This window comes from Megalops cyprinoides, chromosome 2 (genome assembly GCF_013368585.1).
Source record: "Megalops cyprinoides isolate fMegCyp1 chromosome 2, fMegCyp1.pri, whole genome shotgun sequence".
Lineage (NCBI taxonomy): Eukaryota > Metazoa > Chordata > Actinopteri > Elopiformes > Megalopidae > Megalops > Megalops cyprinoides.
This window is the reverse complement of record NC_050584.1, coordinates 61,000,100-61,023,499: the sequence shown is the minus strand read 5'-3', so window position 1 is coordinate 61,023,499 and position 23,400 is coordinate 61,000,100. Positions and strand designations below refer to the sequence as shown.

General features: G+C 43.6%; 1 protein-coding gene across 1 annotated transcript in view; it reads right to left on the bottom strand.

The window, feature by feature from the left end:
- Nucleotides 1-14,134, bottom strand: part of odad2 (outer dynein arm docking complex subunit 2) — a 41,896-nt gene extending 27,762 nt beyond the window's left edge. The window contains exons 1-10 of the mRNA XM_036520655.1: nt 14,058-14,134; nt 13,198-13,431; nt 12,540-12,697; nt 12,027-12,225; nt 11,707-11,813; nt 10,722-10,858; nt 8,034-8,150; nt 4,301-4,518; nt 3,496-3,639; nt 2,091-2,244 (exon numbers count right to left, since the gene is read on the bottom strand). Of these exons, the coding sequence (XP_036376548.1) occupies nt 2,091-2,244; nt 3,496-3,639; nt 4,301-4,518; nt 8,034-8,150; nt 10,722-10,858; nt 11,707-11,813; nt 12,027-12,225; nt 12,540-12,697; nt 13,198-13,421 (1,458 nt within the window). The 5' untranslated portion in view covers nt 13,422-13,431; nt 14,058-14,134. The remainder of the gene's footprint in view (nt 1-2,090; nt 2,245-3,495; nt 3,640-4,300; nt 4,519-8,033; nt 8,151-10,721; nt 10,859-11,706; nt 11,814-12,026; nt 12,226-12,539; nt 12,698-13,197; nt 13,432-14,057) is intronic.
- Between the last annotated feature and the right edge of the window lie 9,266 nt (nt 14,135-23,400).

Genomic DNA, 23,400 nt, shown 5'->3' with positions numbered 1-23,400 from the left:
CTATTAGTGTATTATTAGTGTATTATTAGTTTTATGAGTGTACTGTATTTACACCGTATTTAGGCCATCTGAGTGAGATCATGGCGCCCTTCCGTGGCAGCCGTGTTTGCTCGTTCCGCTCTTGTTCTGTCCAACAGCCATCAGACTCTCGAATGGGTCAAATACACTAATACACACCTCCCCAGCCTAGCCCATGCATACATCCACACATACACACCCACACCGCAGCCAACTGTGCAATGGAATGGAACTGACATTGCATCAGCATTGCACATCCTACACTGCACTGATGTCCTTTTTGCACATTTAATGTATATATCCTTTATTTATTTATTTTTCTTACACTCTCGGACCTTTTTTTATATATTTTCTTTCTTAGATTCTTGTGTTTTCTTACCTAATTGTACCTCTTACTCTTAACGGCATTCATAAGTGGAAGGCAAAGGAAGAATTTCGTTGTACAGGGAACTTGTTTCTTTACTGTGCATATGACAATAAACTGTGAACTGAACTTGAACTGAACTGAGCTAATTATGCGTATGTGCATTTGCTACTATTCCTTTGAGCAGGAACAGCTGAACTACAATAAACTGCAGCAAGACTACATGAGGGTTTTATTAGAAAGGGTTAATATCCAAGCTGCCAAGTTTGACTTCTACAGCTGTCTCAATTCATTTAGCTTGGTTGCCTGATGCAATTAACAACTTAGTGAGCTAATGCATATTAGTCTTATTAATAAAATTGATTCAGATTTGGAGAATGGCAGTAATGCCAAATATTAATCTGCTTAGCTTGTCCTTTACTAGCGGGCTACGAAGCTGTGTATTCAGAGTGACATTTGCTGTTTTTTTTTTCGTGTCATAAGTGCAGCGCATCTTTTGAAACCTGAAAAAAAAAACATCTGAAAACGTCCCCTTCAAACTTAAATTTATTCCAGACTGCGGAAAGCTGTTTGTTCTATTCATAAATTGCACAATCATATCTGAATGTTCCCACAGAGATTTAATGTGCAAAACATTAAAATACAGGGAATGACATTTCTTTTTAACGTGATTTTTGCTAATATTAGTCAAGGGGACCCCAAAACTGAGCTTCCATGGGGCCCCAGGCCACACATTCCTCTACCACTACCACAGTCACACGTATTGATCAACACAGCACCTGCAAGGAAGTGTGTGGAACAGCAGTCAGACACAGAGGGAGACATCACTCAGGACTCAGTGTGTAAGGCCATCGGATCCACATCATGCTGGTTATATTACTTACTGCCCCGTTGGCACAGTATCTGTGTACACGCTAAAACACAGGCCCTGGTAAATTGTGAAGAGCGCACATCGCTTGCGGAAGGCAGGCTTTTGAAGTGTTCCCAGGCAGGCTGGGTCACATGTATCTGTCGTTCATGTTTTGACACATTAATACGCACCACATGCACCATCAGACACTCGGCACTGCGTTTACGCACTGCAGCGAAGGCGACCCGCTTGCACTGTGCAGCTGTCGTCGGGCAAGGCGCCCGAGTTCTGGCTCGCTGGACAGCCCTGCGTCAAAAACCACAAGCCCGGGAACCAGGCTCACCACTTCAATAAACGTTCTGAAACAACGCACTATTTAAAACAGAAGTACCTCATACATGTATGTTATTTCATCCGGCAGCCACTTCAATCTTCACGGGCAGCTTGATACACAAGCATACACATCGCTTAAAAATGAAGCCGATGGAAAGCACAGTTGGGGAATATATTTACTGCGGGCGATGACACAATGTTGTAGCTGCAACTGAAATTCATTTGAATATATAATACACCACAATATAAATTCATATGTAACCCGCAAACAAACCTGTACCACCATCAAAGAGAAACTGAAAGGTAAGAAAAACACTTTGTCAACGGCAATGCCAATTTGTCAGTTCACAAGATGAAGCTCAGTCTCCATCCTCCCAGCAGCTGAGATTTATGTGAAAGTACAAAACAACAACCGAAAAACCCTCAATATGGCTGAAGGCATCATTTGGTTCAGTCACACTGCCAGCAGCAGCATGCTAACACGTCACCAGCAGAGGCCGAGGCTGATCGTGGCACTGTCGTTACCTTTAAGTACTTGACCAGCTTCTGGATCTGCCAGTACTCGGAGGGCAGGTCCGTGTTGCTCTCCGGACGGTGCTCCAGCTGCTCCTCCTCTTCCTCGCTCTCCGACGAGCTCTCGCTGAAGTTCTCGGCCCTGGTCCCTCCTCCCGGGGTTTTGCTTTACAAAAAAACGACAGGCCGTGAATGTGCTTTGCCAGGGAACCTCCATGCTGGTCCTGAGGCTACTCAGTAAAGGGGAGTCCAGAGCAACCAGACATCTTTGTGAAAATGGAGGGTGGAAGGCTCAGTCTACAGCTCAGCCATTAACACTGCACTGGCTTCAGAAAGACCACATGGTGAATCTATACAACATACATTACATTCTGTATAACTGTGCTATAAAATCCACAATGAATAGGTTACACAAATAAAAGTAACAATGTTTACCTTTGTGCAGGCCAAGAAATCATCATATGTGATAATGTATGTGAGGTGGATGATATCATAGAAATCGTAGCTCTGGGTAGTTTGTCAGAAAAACGCAGCTCTGCAATTAGCTAGGTGGTTCCCGGGGTCGTTAGTGTTGCAATAATCATTAATCTATTATCGAGAGTCTCACTTGAAGTGTCAGATTGCAATATCCTTGGAGCCCCAAGCAGTAGTTAAGCCTGACAGCAATACGGAGGGGCTGAGCTCACCGTCATAGACAGGCCTGTATTGCACACGCAAACACATATGCAGATGGCTTTTAAAGTCAGTCGGGCCTTTCAAATAACTGTATCATGAAAACGGTACGCTGCGGAGCAATGAAATTTGGTACACAATCAAACAGGGCCAGGGGGAGCCTGTTCCCATGTACCGAGATAGCAATACCAGGGAGCTCTTTATCCAAACGAAAAAAAAAAATCCCCAGCTTACTGCCATTTTCCATGCAGGGTAAGCCATGATAAACACCAACGGTGGCCACCGTAACCCGCTGTGCATTCCCTCGGTGTCCACTACTGGTGTCCACCACAGCAAGTTCCCCGCGGCCCCGTTCGTACATGTACCAAGTTTCACTAGTGCATAGCGCTAAGTGATCAAAGCACGCTTGCTTGAGTCGACCCAGTAAGTTTATTAGGAGCCTTTATACAATGGCAGTCACAATTACAGAGACAGCTGGAAATCTTACTGAAACTCTGCAAAAGAGGGGAAAATTGTACATAAGGCTATACATTGGCTCATATAAAAGTTTATTATCAATTCCAAAAGAAAATATTACAATGGGTGGTGGGCAGTGCCAAGTTTTTTCAGTAACTAAGTCTGAGTTAAAGCTAAATTCTCTGCTTTCTTTACTATAGGCGGTTCCCCTATCCAGAGTGCTGAAGACAAACGAGAGGGTCGAGTTACTGCCGAAAAAACGGGTAACGCTGTGAAGCAAAGGACTTACGTTTTTTGTGAAGACTGACGCTCGGGCAGAGACGATAAAGAGAAATCGGCTTTTTTCCTGCTCTCTGACCGCAGGGGTTTGTCCTGCCCTTCAGCTAATCGGCCGTTTACCCCTTGCTTTTTAGACTTCCTCTCCTCTGCATCCCTGGAAGAAAAGGAAAACAACCTGACACCTTACACAGATCACGCACGTGTGATTGCCAAATCAGACCCTGCTTTGCGGCTTCAATTAAAGGTTATTAACTTAATCTTGTTACACTTAAAATGAAGGTAGCCCCACAAAGGAGTAATCACAGCTACCACAGTGTTTTCACAAGCCGATCAATACCTCGAAGGAGCTATCGCAAAGTACGGTTACACAACGCTCAAATAAATCACAAGCTGTGATCTGACTTGACTTGAATTGTTGAATGCTGATGACGAAAAATCTGTTTCTGGATTATAACAGGCTTGGTGACATCTATTAATCTGTCAAGCAACAGGTGTGCTAGTTCACTCCTTAACTGATCGTTTCCAAATGTCACCTGGTTGCTCAGAGGGTGCCGTTCAGGGAAGGAGGACCGTTAACCAAAGCTATGAGGTAATCATGAAAATCAGGCCATGCTCAAAAAACATACATATCCTCCATAACCACTCTTTTACGGCACACGTCTGCTGGCGTGTGAATATGACACACAGCACCATTGTGGACGTCTTTCACTTCAGGCGACATCGATGTTGAATCCCTTACAGTGGGTCTGATCGCCACCACTCAAAGTGCGTCGGGTCAGTTTGGTATTTCATAGGCGAGCGGAGTCATTACATACTCGTACGGGTCCGCGAGACCCAGGTTCTTCCATTTCAAAGATGGTTCTAATTTCTGCCTGCCTGGCTTGTTCTGTGCACGCTGTTGTCTCGGCTTCTCGCGCACATTCTTTTCCTGAAGCTCGTAAGACCTTTGGGTTTGGCCTTGTTCCTCCGCATCAACCGATTCCACATGCACCACCTTCTCGCTCGACAGAGGCTCTTCTTGAACTGCGAAATCCTGTTAAAAAGAAGAAAAAAAAAAAAAACGGGAAAAAAAAAAGAATTTTCTCAATTTGTACAGAAATGCTAGCACTGAAATATACAATAAATTTTGGTTGTAAAATTATATAGACTTGGCCTGTTTAAAAAAAACTCTCTTCTTCTGAATGATTGTTCTTACAACAAAAAAAAAACTCTGGTTCGTCATGATTCTTTCAAGTTATACAACATAGTTTCCAGTCTACATCTGACACCTTGCCTCTTCATTAATTTCTGACAGACATATCACACACGGGTCTGTGTAGGGCTAGACGCTTTCCAGCCTGTGAAGAACCACATAAAACCAATCAGGGTTATGAATTTGTATTAGTAACCGTGTATGTAAAAACGCCTTCAGAACATTCCACGGCCAGAGGAACAATTTGGCCTTTATTAAGCTGAGAAAGAAATAACACATTTCACTGCTTTACACGGCAGAAACCCTTTCAATTAATTTGCTGAACAACATCAAACGTTTATTGTTTCTGTACATTCCACCCGCTGAAGCTTGAAGCTTGAAGCTTGGCACCAGGAAAGTAGGGGCTTTGTGTCACTGTTCAGTGATGATTTTTAAGATTTGAAGACTTTTTTTCCCCCCCTTTACAACTCACATTAGCATGCCAGCAGGACACATGAATAGTTTGCAGGCGGGAAAGTTTTTAATCGCAGACACCTGCTAAGGCAGAAAACGAGCTTCTGCTCGAAAACGGCCCCATTCATGGTTACTCTTGATGTTTAGCTTCAACGTGGCACGCAATGTATTCACCAACGAGGTTTCGGAGCACCCTTGGACAGGCCCTGAAACCTTGCCTATCCACTCCTGCAGCTGATCAAGTCTTCAGCGTTCCGTTTCTTCTCCCATGGTCAGAGTGGCCCTCAGGGGAGGACACCATGCTGAAAGCAGCCATAAGCAAAATCAAAAAATACCAGAAGTAGCCAAGCTGGTTTTAAAAGTAGCCCAGTAAATAGACCAGTCATTTCAGACTGAAATCTTCCACATCTCTTGGCACAGAGGGTAAAATACAAGGTTTCAAGTTCTTTAAAATGTAAACTGCTTTAAAGCTCATGTGAATACACCGAAAGTTGCCAAAAATGGCTTCAAGGGTAGCCCAGTAAACGGCCCAATGATATGACTAGAAACCATCGCCACCGCCTTTGGGATATGACTCACAAAGGCATTCCGAAGAAGTTCAAACTTTACAACATAAAATAAAGAAATATTTCCAATATCTACTGAGATGGTATTTTCAAAACGTGTCCATAATAAATCTCAAATTTGATCGTTCCTCTGTAAATCTTTTTTCTTTTGGCAGTACACACTCATTTGATTAAGAATGTCTAAAGTAATAAAACTATGAGAAGACATTGGTCCTAATATTGGAAACATCCAGATATGTTCAGGGATCTGTTTGTTATATCTGGCTGTCACCTTCCTGGTTCAAGTTTGCTTGGCACTGCAGTACTGCAGAACAAACTGTTTAAAATGGCCTACTTCTGAGCTAACAAATTACATTTGCAGGCCATTAAAAGAGAATATTTTGACCTTAAAGGTAGAAGGTTTATTCCTTGCTACTACAAAATTTGTATCTGAGTGAGGCATAGGAATGTGTGGATGAGCTTATGGGAATCTCAAGGCAAAGCAAAATTTAACTGTTACAAAGTTAACCAAAGACATTTTTTAAATTACAACACCTGAAAATGTTGTTATAGGATCAGATTAAAAGGATCAATATACGGTATGTTTAAGATATGTCTAAGACCCTTCAACGCCTCAATTTACAGACAATGTGCCAACAGACAGGATGATCAAAATATGACACAATCCATCCACAATTCATCACCATTCTTGGCAACCGCTAACAAAAAATTTAACTTGAAAGTAATTTTATTTGTATTTAACAAATCAATCTCTGCTGATTGTACTTCCTCTGTCCATTGTCCTCTCATAGCTCTCATCAGTCCCCACATAAGGACTTATATCAGGTAAAAGCTGTAGGCCTGTGTGGTGCTCCAGCACACACATGTCTGGCACTGCGGCTTACATTCATAAACCCTTCTTCATAACCTTCACTCATAACCCTCTTCACTGTCACTTTGTTCATAGCTACTGATTCCAGGGTCTTATAAACGGTGCGACCACGAGCTCCTCCTTATATTTCTTCCCATTCATATGACAGGATTATGACACAGATTGGAAGACAGTCTTGTGAATTTTGCTACTGGTATGTACGCAACTATATGCAACACAGATTCTAGACCTTCAACTGCCAACTTAATTTTCTTTTGTTTCTCTGGTGGCCTAAACAAATGTAAACACAGGTCAAAAAAACAAAAGGCTCAAGAATGTGCTACACGTTCGGCAATTAATTGGACAGCCAGTAAATGCAATTAATAACTGTTCCGTTCAATTCAATCAGTTAATACACGTTCAGTTAACAGATATGACATAATACGAAACCACATTGCCCTCATGCTCGCTACCTTTTGCATATATTCACCCTGAGTTGCATGGATCTGGACAAGGAAAACACTTATTTTTGTAGTTGTTTATCATGATGATGTAATGACATGATTCGTAACTGGGCTAGAATGAGCAATGTTCTTATACTAATTCTGCAAACACAAGCATTCCTATTTGACTTCTTTGTATTGATGAGGAGTTGAATGACCTGATGTCCCAAATGCTCAAAAGTCGTTCCAATGATTCCAAGCACACAGTCACTTCTGCAACACATTAGCCCAAGTTACAGTACATCTATAATTGATATTCTTGTCTATTCTGTTTTACATCTGCAAACTATATATTCTGATACCATCTCTACAGTTTTGCTAAGAACATGGTCTGGGTAAAAGGAAATCAGTCTTTATAATAGAATTTCCGTTTTGATAGCTCAGGGACAGAATTATATTTCAAAAGCAGTCTAACAGACAACAGAGCTACCAATGCTAATCTTAGTCTTTGTTTACACGTATAATAAAACGTATGCAGGACAAAAACATCATGGTTGATATTAACTCTTTTTTAGAGCAAGCGAAAAAGAATTCAGTGCAACCATAAGCTTTGTGTGACAGACACAAGTACAGTGCACTGAGCCAACACAGCTGCTAAAAATTGGAAATTCATTTTTTACTCAACTTATTTTATTAAGAAAATTTAGAAAATAAAACTTTATGTACAAAGGCCTTCTGTTCTTGAATTATTTGGCCCAATAGTTATATAGACGGTCTGGTGACCCATACTTTTCCTCTTACAAATATATCACTGAGTCACCAGCAACCAAACTATAAATTGTTGTATAAAGAATGCTTTTGTATTTTTTTCTGCAGACTGAAGCAATTATTGGAGTGATTGGTTAATCCATCATATCACTTTTTGCGGGAAATACGACAACAATAATCAAACATCACTTTCCTGATACACTGTATCTGAAAGCAGAGACTTCAAAAGTAATCTCTGAATGTGTGGTGATGCAAGACCAGTCATCCAAGCACTACCTGCTTATTTATGTTCTCAGCAAAATGAGGAGATTCCCCTTTCAGAAGTGTCACAAGATCCTTGTAGACTTCACTTTTTCGCTCATAGCCATGTTCTTCCCCTTCCTGTTTAATGCCCTGAAAGTATACAAAAATAAAACAAAATAATTCTGGATTAATTCTGTCATTGTTTCTTTGTACAACTGAAACCATCACCCAGGACAATTCACAGTCTTACACTTGATTTCACCTGCAGCCACTAAGGCACATCACCACATTCTCGATTGCACAAAAGCACTATTGCACCTACAATTCACAGCTAGGATTCTCAGGTTAAGAGCTCAAAGTCATAAACAAAACACTGATAGCAGCAAATCAATATCACTGTTACATGTGCAATATATAATAATGTAAAACCGTACTCAGCTGATGTCAGTGCAATATATAATAATGTAATACCGTACTCAGCTAATGTCAGGTAAGGTTGGGAGCAGAAGGAGTATAGTAAGGAGTAGTATGATAATAATTGTACAATGAGGCATAATACAGTGAGGTAGAGTAAAGTAATACAAAGCAGTACAATGAGAAATAGTATAGTGATAAGCAACAGTACAGTAAGAAGTAGAACAGTAATAAGGAGTAGTATAGTAAGGAGTCATACAGTGATAAGGAGTTGTACAGTAAGGAGTAGTACAGTGATAAGGAGTAGTACAGTAATAAGGAGTAGTATGGTACTGAGTAATACAGTGATAAACAGTTGTACAGTAAGGGCTAGTACAGTGATACGGAGTAGTATCGTAAGGAGAAGTACAGTAATAAGGAGTAGTACAGTAATAAGGTGTAGCATGGTAAGGAGTAGTATAGTAAGGAGTAGTACAGTAATAAGGAGTAGTATGGTACTGAGTAATACAGTGATAAGGAGTTGTACAGTAAGGAGAGGTACAGTAATAAGGAGTAGTATAGTAAGGAGTAATACAGTAATAAGGAGTAGTATGGTAATGAGTAATACAGTAATAAGAAGTAGTATGGTAAGAAGTAATACAGTGATAAGGAGTTGTACAGTAAGGAGTAGTACAGTAATAAGGTGTAGCATGGTAAGGAGTAGTATAGTAAGGAGTAGTATGGTACTGAGTAATACAGTGATAAGGAGTTGTACAGTAAGGAGAGGTACAGTAATAAGGAGTAGTATAGTAAGGAGTAATACAGTAATAAGGAGTAGTATGGTAATGAGTAATACAGTAATAAGAAGTAGTATGGTAAGAAGTAATACAGTGATAAGGAGTTGTACAGTAAGGAGTAGTACAGTAATAAGGAGTAGTATGGTAAGGAGTAGTACAGTAATAAGGAGTAGTATGGTACTGAGTAATACAGTGATAAGGAGTTGTACTGTAAGGAGAGGTACAGTAAGGTGTAGTACAGCAATAGTGCAGTAATAAGAAGTAATACAGAAGTAAGAAACAGTACTGTGATAATGAATAGTGTGGTAAGGAATAGTTCAGTGATAAGGAGTAGTATGGTAAGGAGTAATACAGTAGTGGGAGTACAGTAATCAGGAGTAATGCAGAAATACAGAGTAGTATAGTAATAAGGAGTAGTATGGTACAGAGTACTGTAAGGAACAGTGCAGTAATGAGGAGTAGCAGAAGATGGAAAGCAAACACACAGTCGCATTGTTAAGAGAGGAAACGTGTCCTGGCCATCAGGTGCTGTGCTGTCTATTCTGTGCACACAAAGGGGTGGAAAGAAAGGAGCACGGACGAGTGCAGGGGAAAGGGTGATTGAAAGCTTTGGATGTTACTGCATGATTTAGGCCACATGGACGAATACTCAAAGCAGCTGTGGTTCCTCTGAGACATTCTGTCAGAACTCTGGCAAAGTGGATCCAGTGCTGTCCCAGTTGGAGTTTACTGCACCACTGCCTAAAACCAAATTGCCAGAGACTGAAAACCTACCTAAACCTATCTAGCCAATTACACTAGGTTTTCAACTGTGGTGAGTACAGTTTGTTTCTTCAAGAATGAGTCTGTGTAGTGAAAGATTTTTGCATTGTTTGCACAATTTTCTTTTTCTTTTTTTTTTACTATACTGAACTTTACATATGAATGAAGCCTGACAGACTCAGTTTTGATTTGTCTGTGAAGTGTTGCAAGTGTTTAACGCTGCAAAGTGAAATTTGGAGTTGAACCGTTCGCATGAATTGCTAAACTTTTCAGTGACACTTACCTAATCCTTTGGAAAAATGGCGAATATCATTAATTTGATCTTATTAGGGACTCGGTGTGTCTTGAAAATTAGACTAAGATTAATCACCTTGACAAGTTGCCATGTTGCAGTTTACAGTTCATTTACATAAAGAACTTTACTGTACAACTGTACTGTTTTAACATATTTATGACATCCATGTTGCTTTTCACAGTGTATCCTGTTCAAATTCACACAAGTGAGACAGGGAACTTTGCATACTATTCAGCCATCTAACATATTAAACATCATCCTAACAATGAGGGCGCACAGCAGGTGGCATTTTACAGACGAAAGAATTATTCTGAGGATTACGGGCTGTCAGACCGTGACAAATATCATCAACATAAGTAAGAACAACACTTCAGGAATGCCTTTGACCAGGAACAAATCCTATTGGCTATGTAAGCTTTCATTTCCAACCATCCACTCGTTTCCTCACGCTTGCCCTCCCGTCCGGACACTCACCCCGTTGAGAAAGACACCGGCTGTGCTGCAGGTGACGTACAGGGGGGCTGTGTCACACGGCTCAATAACGAGGTAGCTGATTTCTCCATGGACTTGCCTCCATGGAGGTGCACGGCAACCGTTTGGAAACTCATAGCCTTTAGAAAAGGAAGGTTAAACAGGAAATGACACAAAGATAAAAAAAAAACTATCGGCCAAAACGGAGGCACATTTGATTTCACACGCCATGCGCTCAGAGTACATGGCATGCTTGGCATACTTACATCCACGCAATGAGAACAAAAAATCAATTGTGGAGATTATAAGAGACTAAAGGGAAAAGTCCTGGATGTACAAAAGAATCATGGACAGGCTGTGCTTTCCACACGACACCTCAGAACTAAAATTTCATCCTTCATGACTTCACTGATACACAGGGTACACGCTTTGCTGTCCCCGCAACTAGAGGTAGGAAGGAGGCAAAAGAAGTTACATGGGGTCAATGAGTATATTAGCCCGGGAGATAAAATCAGCACCTGTGCCTAAGCTGAATAATGAGATGACTGATCACCTTGCATTACAGGTTAGAAAACAGCGGAGGTTTATGGCTGTGACCTCACGCCGTTGTAAATCATCTTCAGAAAACACAGCCCGTCCTGACACAGCCCATATATTAATGAGCGCGGTATCTCCAGCGCGAGTGTTTGCGTAGAAGGTTTCAATTTTCCTCGGCATGAGGGACACATTTTTCAGAGACGAGCATTTATCACTCAGTGCGGCGCGCATTTCTCCGACCGGTTAATTGTCACGGTACGGCAAATCCACCCCTCTTAGGCGGGTGAAAAATTGATTAATCTCTTGGTAAACTGAAATCTGACGTTTATAATCGCTTCCACGTTTCGGGGCCGGGGATACAGACATTTCGCGTTTTTCGGAATATCCAGTATTTCCCCCCTTAATGGCAGAGGGCTTTTTCTAGACGCAGAAATGTGAAAATAATTCAAACCTGATGTGTATTCGACAGACTTCAACACCCTTTTCTCCCTTTCACCGCAAAAGCGTTTCAGCAGCTCCACGCTGTCTTTTACTGCGGCCGGGCTGAGCCGGACCTCTCTGCAGAAAACAAAAAAAAGGCCGCAATTAATTTCCATTGTTTAAGGCTTAGCCCCTAATAAACTTTTCCCTAATCCCGCCACATGTGCTGCAATTTGCAGAACATAAAGCACGTAGACTTCACGTGTTATCAATCAAGGACGCTTGACAAATGCCCCCCCGCCCAAACACGTTGTACTAAATAATGCAGAGAGAAGTTGAGACCCCACGCACCGGGAGATCTGCTTCAGCGAGTTGCTCAGCAGCTGCGTATCCAGCTGCTGGAGAAGCAAGAGCAGCTTCATTTGGGCTTCGGCCTCCTTCGACACGCTGTCCTCTTTCACTCTGTCCAGCAGGCGCAGCACGGAGGTGTCCTCTCCCTCCACCGTCGCAAAGCTAGGCCCGAGGATCTTTACCACCGGATCCCTGTTAGCTAAGTAAAGAAAAAAAAACTGTAAACGCCTATTTTGGTCCCTTAGCACATTTTTATTGTTTTTTTTTTTAAACCACCATTTCCTAGGCCAGTGTTCTAGATGAAAAATACAGTAAATTCATTTTTTACAGAAGCGCAATAAACAGAAATTCCCACGGGGTATGCGCGGTAAACACATACTGAGGGCAACCAAGCTTGCTCTGAAGTTTAAACTTTAATTATTACAGAAGGACCTGCAACGCGAGGCACTGTTTTTTTTTTTATTTTATTTTATTATTAAAACTCGTCTCTCGTGTTGTAGCTTTCACGCTTACCTTCGAGGCACGCCCGGACCTCCCTTAAGGCCTTATCTTTTGCCAGCTGCGCTACCTGCGAGAGCTGGCCGAAGCTGAGCACAGAGATGGACGGGAAGGACAGCTGCAGGAGTGGGTGTCCATCGCTGTCCGTTTCAAGCGACTTCACCGCAGACGCACTGTGAAACCAAAGGGAGCGCACGCACAGGGGCGCACCGGATTCAGTGCTGCATTCTCAACGCAACGCACTCCTTAATGGAAATATGCTGTGTCGTTTCTGAGGCAGGAATCACTCGACGGTTTCAGAAAAATTTACAACAGATGAATGAAAATCTCTTAAAAGGGTGGAAAAGGACCTGAAGCCGTTCCATCCCACTTTCTTTCCAACATACTGGACGTGAACCCAGCTGCTTTGCACAACAGATAAAAATACTTAGAGCTCTCACACTTTCTTATTATTGTATTCTGTACTGTATTCTCAGTACCCAAGCTCAACAAACAGACAACGGATCAGAATGCCGTCTGCTGGAGGCCGAATATACCACAGGAAGTGTTGCTTTGTTAAGCAAATTGTACATGCTGATGCGGAAATGTAAGACATGCACTAGCATAATGCAAGACAGGGCCACCAAGGCTCCTGCTTTCCTTCAAAACAGAATTCAGTCTGTTTCGCGTTTACCTGATGTCATATCCCGTCTGGAAAGCCGAGGCCTGTAACGACGTTTCCCACCGCAGCGGCTCCTTGAACACGAGGCTCGCCTCCTGGGGATGCCTGGAGCCGAAGTGCTCCACAAAGCGGAGGATGTCCTTCAGCAGGGATTCGTTAAGGGGAGTGATCTCCAGTTTGCCGGCTCCGGAACTCGCGGTGGTCCACTGCGCGGCTCTAGTCAGCGCGACCCCCATGGCACCCACTCTAAGTGCGGAGAAAGAAAGAAAGAGTACATTTTACTGTGCGCTGTCTGAAGCGTCCTTAAACTAGATCCCTGTCATATACTGTAGCAACTGGAAAGCTTCTGCGTGTATTTTAACACGTTAACTGGCAAGTTGTGCATTCACAGATATTTAGTTTGGTGGAAGTTATATGCGACAAGCGGCACAACCATCGTACAGTTGTGCAGGTCTTTGAGAAAAAAATCTAGTTAACGCTAGCTAATGTACCTTGGCTAGTTGGCTTAAGTTACGTGCCTGCGTGCTACGTTGTCTGCGTGCTAATTAACAACTGTAGCCCAATTAATCCGTATAATTTATAATGATCCACAAGAACTAAAGGCCAAGTTCAGTTTCTCAAGACAAACATTAATGTTAACGGTATCCAGCTAAGTTAAATGCTGAATAGCTAACCAGATATAAACGGTAACAGTAACCTGTTGGACAGCGTAATCTTATCTACGTTACAGTAGCTGCCAAGCAAACTACACTGGTGTCAGTCAAATAATCACCTCTTTCTCGGTCTTAGCTTTTAGTTATATCAGACTCGTTATAAGTAAATAAAGCATTGTTTGTAACATTTCAGAATTCAGCTTTTTTTTTAGAACTTACAAACTGTTTTCTCCTCTTTCCAAGACCTCACGTAAACTTCTTGAGGATCAGTTGCTGTGTTGTCCTGGCAACAAGACAGACACGTGCAACGGAGCCAGTGCTGCCATGGTACTGTTGCTAGGATACGACTAAACAACGTCGGCCTGGAAGGGACAAAAGACAAGCACCGGTATTGCGGATACCGTCTCTTTCTCTTTCTCGTTCTCTTTCTCCCCATCGCCTTGTGACGCAGAGCTGAAAAATGCCTATGAAGCACAATTTGTATTTATTGCTAAACGCATTTGCCTTGTCGTATCGCAAACTTAATACATCATTAAAACGACACGCTCAGAGATTGCTATTAAGGTTACTGCATAAAGCTAAGGTGGCTTGCTGAACGTTCTTGTGTACGTGTGCATAGAACTGGGATATCAAAAGTGTGTCATCCGTATTGTGCCACATACGGTAACGTCACATAATTTCGTGATTTTTAAACTTTGAAATATTTTATCAGCTGGCTTTGACCTGTGTGTGTGGATCTGCCCTTAAATCAGAAGTCACTCGTGTGACGTGAGCATTTGAAATTGGGCAGATAAAATGCTTTTCAGTGCATAGGCTAGAGCAAGCCTATATTTTCTCAGGCTGTGTGTCCACTGAACAGCACGTTGGTGAGTCTCTCAATAAACTTCCCTCTGGACTGCTGTAAGGTTTGGCAGGAGGGCATAGACAAACATTGTGTTGACGAAAAAGTCAGTATTTGAAGTAGCTTTTTTTAAACCACTCAGCCTCCCATAAAAAGTTCATTCAGTTGAACTTACATCAAGTTGTGTTCCTGGTTGTGCCTTTGTTCTGAAAACAGGACGGCAGTGTGGGACAGTGGTTAGAGAACTTGACTTAGTACTTTTGCATGCAGGTTCAAATGCCGGGTGGGTGGGGCACAGCTGTTGTACCCTTGAGTAACACACTTTGCCTGAATTGCTTTAGCAATGTAGTTAAGTGGATCATATGACAAATTAAGTCATGCCGGAGAAGGGCATCTGCAAAGCATTTAAGTAATGCAATGAAAACCCCAGCCCTGTTCTAAACTTTATATGTAAATTAACAGGATGTCCCTGTTTCCTGGCAAACTCGTGCTCTGGCCTCGACATAACTCCGCTATGAAGAGCCGAAGGAAAGGGGAAATGCCAAAAGGACTCTTTCTTTGGCCTTTCTGATTGACCGTTCTTATTCTAGAACCTCAAGGCAGAATGATCACTGTGAGGGGATATTTGATGCTGTGGGTGAGAACAGCAGGAAAAAAAAAATACATGCTGGGGGATGTCCAGTGCAGCAAAGTCAACAGTAGTTGAATCTGCGCGCAGATGTGCACGGAAGGATGAGGAAGGAACTGACCTAGAATGGTGAATACACCTGAATGTCTTGCGTTATCCCATCCCATCAGCAGCCATTTTTGGTCCGAGCCCTCGCACAACAAGCTCTCCGTATGTCTGTTTTCATGTGAGAAGCCACGTCACTCTCGCTGCAATTTTCCAAGTTAATGGTGCAGGTCACTTAAAAAAAACACACGGGCGTTTTGCCATACAAGTAGCCTGCTTCCTGGAAATATCATGGATATTGCCATGCTTTTCAGGGCTCGTACAGGTAAACACCAATCAACCTATTTAATTGAATGGATAGAATTGCATGTTTTTCTTTCAGACAAATGCAAAAAGAAAATAAGCAAATGATCCTAAAAGCTTTGACTTGGAACATGGAACCTAACCCGCTGCGCTTTGAAAAGACGCAGTGTGCGCGTTCGACGGCTTCCCTCGCGCACGGAGCTGCGCATCAGCAGTGAGCGCAGACGGCAGATGAAGCGAACTCCAGAAAGGGGTAGCTGCGCTCTGTACGCGCTCCCATAAGCGTGTGCCCAAACTGTGATTTATAGTCAGAGAGCAGACATGTTTTCATTCGATTTGAATAGCTCCCTTCCCCACAGGTATTTTTTTTTAATCTCTGCTGAATGAATTGCCCAATTTTGCTGAAATCGCCACTGTTTCTCATTGTCTGGCAGCTGCCCATGATGTCTTATGACGCACTAGAATGACAACACCAACATATCTCAAAGAATAAAATGCAGTCTCCGGAGTTTCTCCGGCTTCGCTCTCTCTGTTGTCCAATGGTTCAGAAAGTCGGTCTTTGATGTTTTTTTTTTCTACCCACCCAGCACAGCACGTGGAATTACTTCTACTCGAGGCCGTAGAGGTACACCGACCCGTGCGGCGTCCCGTAAATCAGTCGGCTGCAGTTCCCGGGAGACCGGCAGTAGCTCATCCCTGGAATCAAGAAAAATCATTCCGAGTGTTGTTGTTGTTTCGGGAACGATTTATGGGTTCCCCCTTTGGACATTTCATTCGGAATGAGAGAGCTTTCTAAATTAAGAACGACAGACAACCCAGCTTTCCACCGTGGGGCGTATCAGCGTGCGGGGCAAAGTAGGGAGACGTGCCTGCGCGTGTGTGTGCGCGTTGCAGGTAGGGGGAAAAAATGAATACCCGAATGAATGAGGGTATTAATATATCTGGCCCATGGTCTCATTAGCAGTCCTAATTGCTTTTTTTGGGGTTAAACGGAACAGTCTGGTTGGCCAGACAGAGCCCGTGCTTACTTAAATCTAAAGCAAATATGGTTTGCGGTAAAAAGCACCTGCAGTTTCCTTTAACTCAATACAGCATAATAAACAAAGCCATTCCCTTTGTTTTTGTTCGTTGGTTGAGTTAAGCTGTTGATTGAACAAAATGGAAAACACGTTAGGGAGATTTATAAAGGTATCGAAACTCTTAAAACATTGGATTCCTGATTGCATCCATCTACAGTATATTCAATACTCAAAACATTCCGTTAACATTATGATCAAACATGCACAGAAATGTACCCGATTGAATGAGCGATGAACAGAAAAGGGCTACCTCTGCTATAATTAGAGCACAGCAAACCAATCTTTCTTTATTTTAAAATCCTTCATTTTTATTCATCCTTTATTTAAAGTACGCTTTAACTTCTCCTCCCTTCTTTATTTTAAGTACCCTAACACAGAGAATAGGAAAATACTGCGGCGGATTAAAAAAAAAAGTCATCTACAGTTCAAGTGGGAAAGTTAACTGCAAAACCAGTCAAGGCTGAAACCCTTCAAGGGCGATATTGAACAGAGGAGCACCTGCTAGATTTCGAACATTTTGATTAGAAATACCTATCCAAATTAGAGAGAGGGAAATGACTCTAACAGGGAGATTACAACACACTGTCACTGTGCATTACCACGTTCACGCTTGTAATAGCCTACCCACATCACGATTACCTGATCTGTCTCACTTGTCGTACCTCTTCCGCAGACAGAGCAAGGGGCACCCGTCTGACTATGATTCAGTGAGAGTGACTTACAGTGAACAAGAGACTTGATGACCTGTCATATAACTCTCATTCCGGGGAGCAATTTACTACACGCAGGTGCTATTTTGTAGAACGTTTCCTTTACACGGAGAGAGTCGTTGCCTTTTCTTATCTCCCAGAATAGTATGGATTCATACTGAAAAAAGAAATCCCTCTGGTATGTCTTAATTGTTAGTAATGGCACGCTTTTATTGACTGTTTGGGCAGCTAATGCAATGTGATTTACTGGTGGAAAAATGCTCCACTCCCTTCTCTCTCTGTCTCCCCCGTGTTGGATGGGTAAGAAAGAGAAGAAAGAGGAAAAAAAGAGAAAACAGCCAAAGAAAATTATTGAATAAAACACAACTGACAAAAACAGGCTTTTGCAGAATTTCTCGGTTTTCTGAAGGCCACTGCGGCATGAATCACCGCTACTGTTTACGTTCATTGTCAGTTTGATATGGACATCCTTAAAGAGGTGCTCTCAATGTCTGAAAATGTTGAGCGCCATCCAGACAGTCGTGCACGCAGGCTTACCTGACACTGAAAGACACAGCATATCTTTGAGAGAAAAATGTTGTTGTTTTTTGGCATAAAAAAGGCTACGCCGAGAGCGACCCCGGCACAAGTAAATCAGAACCGAGAGCGAGAACATCTGTTTCTTTTTCGAGATTTGACTTCACTGACTTGGAAACGAGTGTCACCTTAACCGATATGAGTCCATTCGCTGGAATGCATGTTTATTTGGTGATGCCAGATGAGTCCTGCATACCCCAGTTCAGGCGTTTTGTGCGTTAGACGTTATTAGGTGCATCTCAGGTGAACCTCACTATTCTCTCATACTAATGATTGTTAAGGCACTGATGCCCTTCCCCCCCCATTTAAATAATATGGTTTGTCTTCCTTTCCTTTGTTCCCTCTTCAGCGGTATGGAATTATGAAAATACATGCTCTGAGACTAAATGTCAACCAGCCTTTATGTTGGCTGAACTGGGCAGGTGATGTAAACGTCCAACCCAGTGACTATGCAGAGAAAAAGAGCAAAGATGGGAGTTTTTTTTTCCCTTTAATCATGGTGCCATGGAGCCAAACAATTTTGCAGGGGATATTTACATGGGAGAGAGAACTAACAAAAATAGCATATAAGGCACCCTGGGAAATGCGCTACCCGCACACAAGTTATGGTACCATGATACAATGTTTGCTGCACACATACAACTCTTTCCTCTAACCCAGGTAAAGAGCTCCTCACCATAGCAACCTTACTGACCTGTCCTTAGCTTTGAGTAAAAAAAAAAAAAAAAATCAAGCGTCAAGTACATTTTTCAATAATAATTTGTTAAATAATGTTAAATAATATTTTTTTTCCATTAATTTCTTCTGAACTTGTGATGATGTGAATAATAAACATAAGTACATGCAAAATGTGTGTAATATTTGCTTAAACTCATTACTCAAAATTACAGGCAAGGTGCCATAAGGGCCAGACAGAATGTCCCCCCCCCCCCCCCCCGGCGACTGTTCAGAACAAATGAATCAAATAAAAAAAAAAAAATTTGAAAATTATTTGTCTTTTACTCTGGAATTAGCACATAATGGCTGAAAGCTGCCGGGCAAGTCAAACAATAAAGTCTGATGCAAAACCATTTTTGTAAAGAAAACAAAATCAGATACTCTTGAAAATGTTTTCTCTGTAACAATGAATACCATTTCTAAAACTTTGCATGGACTTTAACCTGCAATTATGGCTTTTAAGTACTGTGTGTATTTTCAAATTGTTAGTGCCAATGCTTACTTTGGAGCAGATTGTTGCTTGTCAAATATAGAAGTAACAAGATTTATGGATATATGAATGTCCATAAATCTGGAAATGGCAAAAAAAAACAATGACAGACTTCTGCTACTACATGTATTGGAAGGAAAAGTGCCCAAGCATATTTGCTCTGCATGTTTAAAATAATAATAAAAAAAAACATTCAAACATAATTTATTCATTCATTCCTTTATAAATTTTGTCACAGATTGACATTTTAAGAAGCTATGTAGAAATGCATTGTTTCGGAAGCAATTCTGAAAAACAGAAAGATACACATTTCTAAGGATCCATGTCACCGTGTCACTTATGTCTACGCTTGCCAGGCTGTCGGTGCAGATATCGATAAATGGCATGATATATTAGAGTCGCCATATGCTGATGCAAATGTCATTCTGTAGGCACAGAAGAACAGGCCAGCAAACACACTGTATATTCATCTAGTTTATGCACCTACGTGTATGCGTGTGCATATGTAGATACAGACGTGGTTTTATTGGCAGATGTTTGGCATGGAAAAAAGAAGGATTAGACAGGGACGCACAGGGCTATGAAAATAGTCTTAAAAGTTTGATGAAGTTACATTAAAACCAATACCAGAGGGATCCTGTGCTGCATAAACCAACAGCGAGTGTTTTCATAGCAGCAACGGTGGTAAGGTTCATATTTTATTGTTACTTTCAAAGATATTCCAAACGCTGTCATTTTCTCTGCACAGAGCTGCCTCTGACGTCTTTCCCCAGTGTTGGAAAAGCGCTTAAGGAAGGAGTCCCCCCGGTGCTGGACGGTCGTGAGTCGTGACCGGTCCCTCCCTGATTGGCCGATTGAGAACGGGGGGGGGGGGGGGGGGGGCGCGGCCTCTGCGGGGCAAGTCCTTGTCATGTTTCCCGCTGGGTTCACCCAAGGTCAGCCTGGCCCTCGGTCCCACGGCGGTGGAGCCATACTGCCCCTGGGGTGAGAGAGCTCCGGCACTCTCCTCCTGCCAGGCCAGCCTGCCGGCTCCTGGTCTCCCCTTCTGCCTGGAGATAGCAGCTGGTTCTGTTTCAAAGTCACTCAACATGCTTAAATAAAAAGCCAGATCTTCACTCTCCCCCTCTCTCTCTCTCTCTCTGTCCCTCTCTCCCTTACCCTCTCTCTCCCTCTCTCTCTGTCTTCCGCGGTGTTATTATTTTGAAACTGCGGTCTCCAAAGCTGTCTGCGTTTGGCCCGGCCTTCGCCGGCGAGGCTTTCAAAGATTTAATCTGTTTTGACTTTTGTTTAATAATGACCCCTGGAGGCCTGCAGGAGCTCTCTGTTCACTCCCAAGCTTCATTGGGGCAGGGGCCGACACGCTGCCCCCATGCTTGGGACGGGGAGAGAGGGTCTGGGATGCTGGAGCCTCCCAGTCACTGGTTGAGGTGGCGTTTGTGCGCATGCTGTGGCAGGCCAAGGTTGACATGACTACTGTGGCTGTTCAGTGTATTGGGACAGAGGGGCAAGGCGGTGCTTCCACTGTAGTGTTGCGCTTCGGAAAGGCCGCATGTATGCAACATGCGTCCAAAGGAACAGGAACAGATGAGAAATGTTCTTAACCAAATGTCAGCATTGAGGGGGTGGACAGGCCTCTGCACTAAGTGGTAAGTGACAGACCCTGGAGTTTTTTTGTAGGGTTATTATTTGGAAACATATTCCGTTACGTTGAACCGAGGGCCGTGCCTGGCTAAGGCAGGCCTGAGATTGTTCCAGGCGGTGCTAACGATGTGGTCTGGTCCCACAGCGCACGGCGGGGCTAATTGGTCTGTCTCCGGCCGGCGCGCAAGGGCTTTTTTGGGGGGGGTTGGGGGCTCGTGTGGAAAGATGCACGGGGGCGGCGCAAGCACCAGCGGGGCCGGGTTGCACTCTACCAGCGCTGGCATGGGGGACGAGTTCAGAGGGAGCGCCGTGTCTGCTGGCTGTCACCCCGGTCTGCCGAGGATCACTCATTAAGCCGCTGTTAAAAACGCATTCCCCCGGCCAAGGCCTCCAGCTCCCAGGGCCACTCCAACACCGCTCCCCGACGTCAACACCTGCTGACACCGGCACGACTGGGACAACTTCCACTTCCCCCGCCCCCACTCCACCACCTCTTACACTTACACCAAAGGACTCACTCCATTCTCTCTCTCTCCCTCTCGCTCTCTCTCTACCCCTTTGTTTCTCAGAACGTGCCACCGTTAACCGGCCATTTGGTGGAATTGCTCCACGCTGGCTTTCCTCAAGTGCTGTTACGAACGTCAAAGGACGCCCATTAACCACGTCAGTAAAAATATAACGGCTAATGGCTCTTACAAAAAAAAAAGAAGTAGCCCGTTTTTTTCACTCTCTCCCTCTTTTTGTTTTTACAATTTATTTGTGTTAGGCCTGCCTCTGGGTTCTGTTCATGTGAGTCATTTTGAATTTGACAGATTAATGCTAAAGTGGAGGAAGCCTTTTCACGACCCCGTCGCTTTCCGCCAGACCTAGCCGCACGGTCGAACCCGAGTGAGCCGGTCTGCTCGATGCATACACGGCCCTCGCTGCATCCACGGCACTTTATTGTGGGATTACATCACCCCAATAGGGGACTTGACCCCGTCACAGAATCATATAGCTCCTTCTTATTCTTCCCTCGCAAAACCAGACAGGTCTACCTCTTGCTTTTTTTTCTCTCTCAATCGCCGTCTTTCTCTTTCGCCTTCTTCTCTCTCTTTTTTTCCCTTGAAAACATCAAATGCATCGCTTTGGTTCCCATCATGCATCTGAGACAGGGCTAAGGGCTAGCTGAACGGAAACAATAACACAGCGTGCGTCCGCTCCGTGGGGCCCCTCCGACGCCGTCCCGTCCGAGAGGGAAAGAACGACAGCGTGTCAAAACAACGCGGCACACGCCGGAGGGAGAGAGCGTGTTGTTTTGGGGTGATTTCAGGGTTCGGGCTGGGAGCGCGGCGGGGGGGGGGGCGGGGGTGGGCGTCCTGGTGTTTCCATGAGCTGGCCCGTCACCCTCACGCGCGGGGGCTTGTTTTCCATCTGCTCGCGGACCTCTCTGCTCGCGGAGGTGTCAAGAGAGACCCAGGCCGGCTCCCGCAACAAGGCGCCAAGACACTTCTGATATGAGCTAACGCTCCGGCGGAGCCAAATCTCAATAGCCATGCACGCACGGTTTCAATCCATGAGTGTGAGTGTGTGTACACTGTCCTGGAGAGTGTTGGATTTGTCAACATATGGAGGTGCCTGGGAATGTTTGCTGGTTGCGCATAAGCTGTAAATGATGCACTCCGGCATTTCAAACAACAGATGGTACCAGTGGAACAGGGTACGAGGACACGTGATCTTGGACAACATTGTTCGCCTTGACAGAATCCTATACAGTGCATCCTCGTTTCACTGGCCTTGCTGTCACCACTTACAAATAAACTTTGGGCCTGAGACAAACAGGCATATCCAGGGGCTCCTCTGACAGCCAGAATAGAGTTAAACGCACGATGCCAGAAGGAGGGAAAAAGATGACAGATCAGCCCCAGACTGTTATCCGCGCAGGAAACTCCGTCAGGTATTTTTAGCCCGTGACCTGGTATTTTGGCTCCTGCTCTTGTCAGCGGATTGGAAGGAGTTTACGTACCACGGGCCCCCATAAGCACCCAGAGAAGCATGCAACAGAGATCCGCTTGATAGGAGTCTACAGACGGATGTGGGGAACTCTGCCATTAGAGGAAGGAGTGAGGCTTCGGGCTGGACAGGGGGGACCGTTACTCACTGGAAGAGGAAGAGGGCAGAACAGAGGAGGCCGGATACCCCAAAATATTCCTGACTAGATTGGTCAAGGGGGTGCTGTACGCCAACAGTGAAAATCAATTACAGTCTGTCCCAACAGGCATCGGTCATTACATTTGGCAGAGTGATCCAATGACTTCAATGACTGAGTCTCCCTCCAACATCATGAAAGAAAGCATAAGGCTTTACAAGATCAGCAAGATAACTAGAAGGGATCAACATTGTCTATCTTTGTTGGTATATATGTTGGAGGTTTAATTGCAGTTGCTGGTATGTCAGTTTTGTTGAAAAAGATACTAAATATTTTTAGAAACTGCACACACAAAAAAAACAGACAAAATATTACGGCTGCTGGATCACGGAAAGCAGACAAAA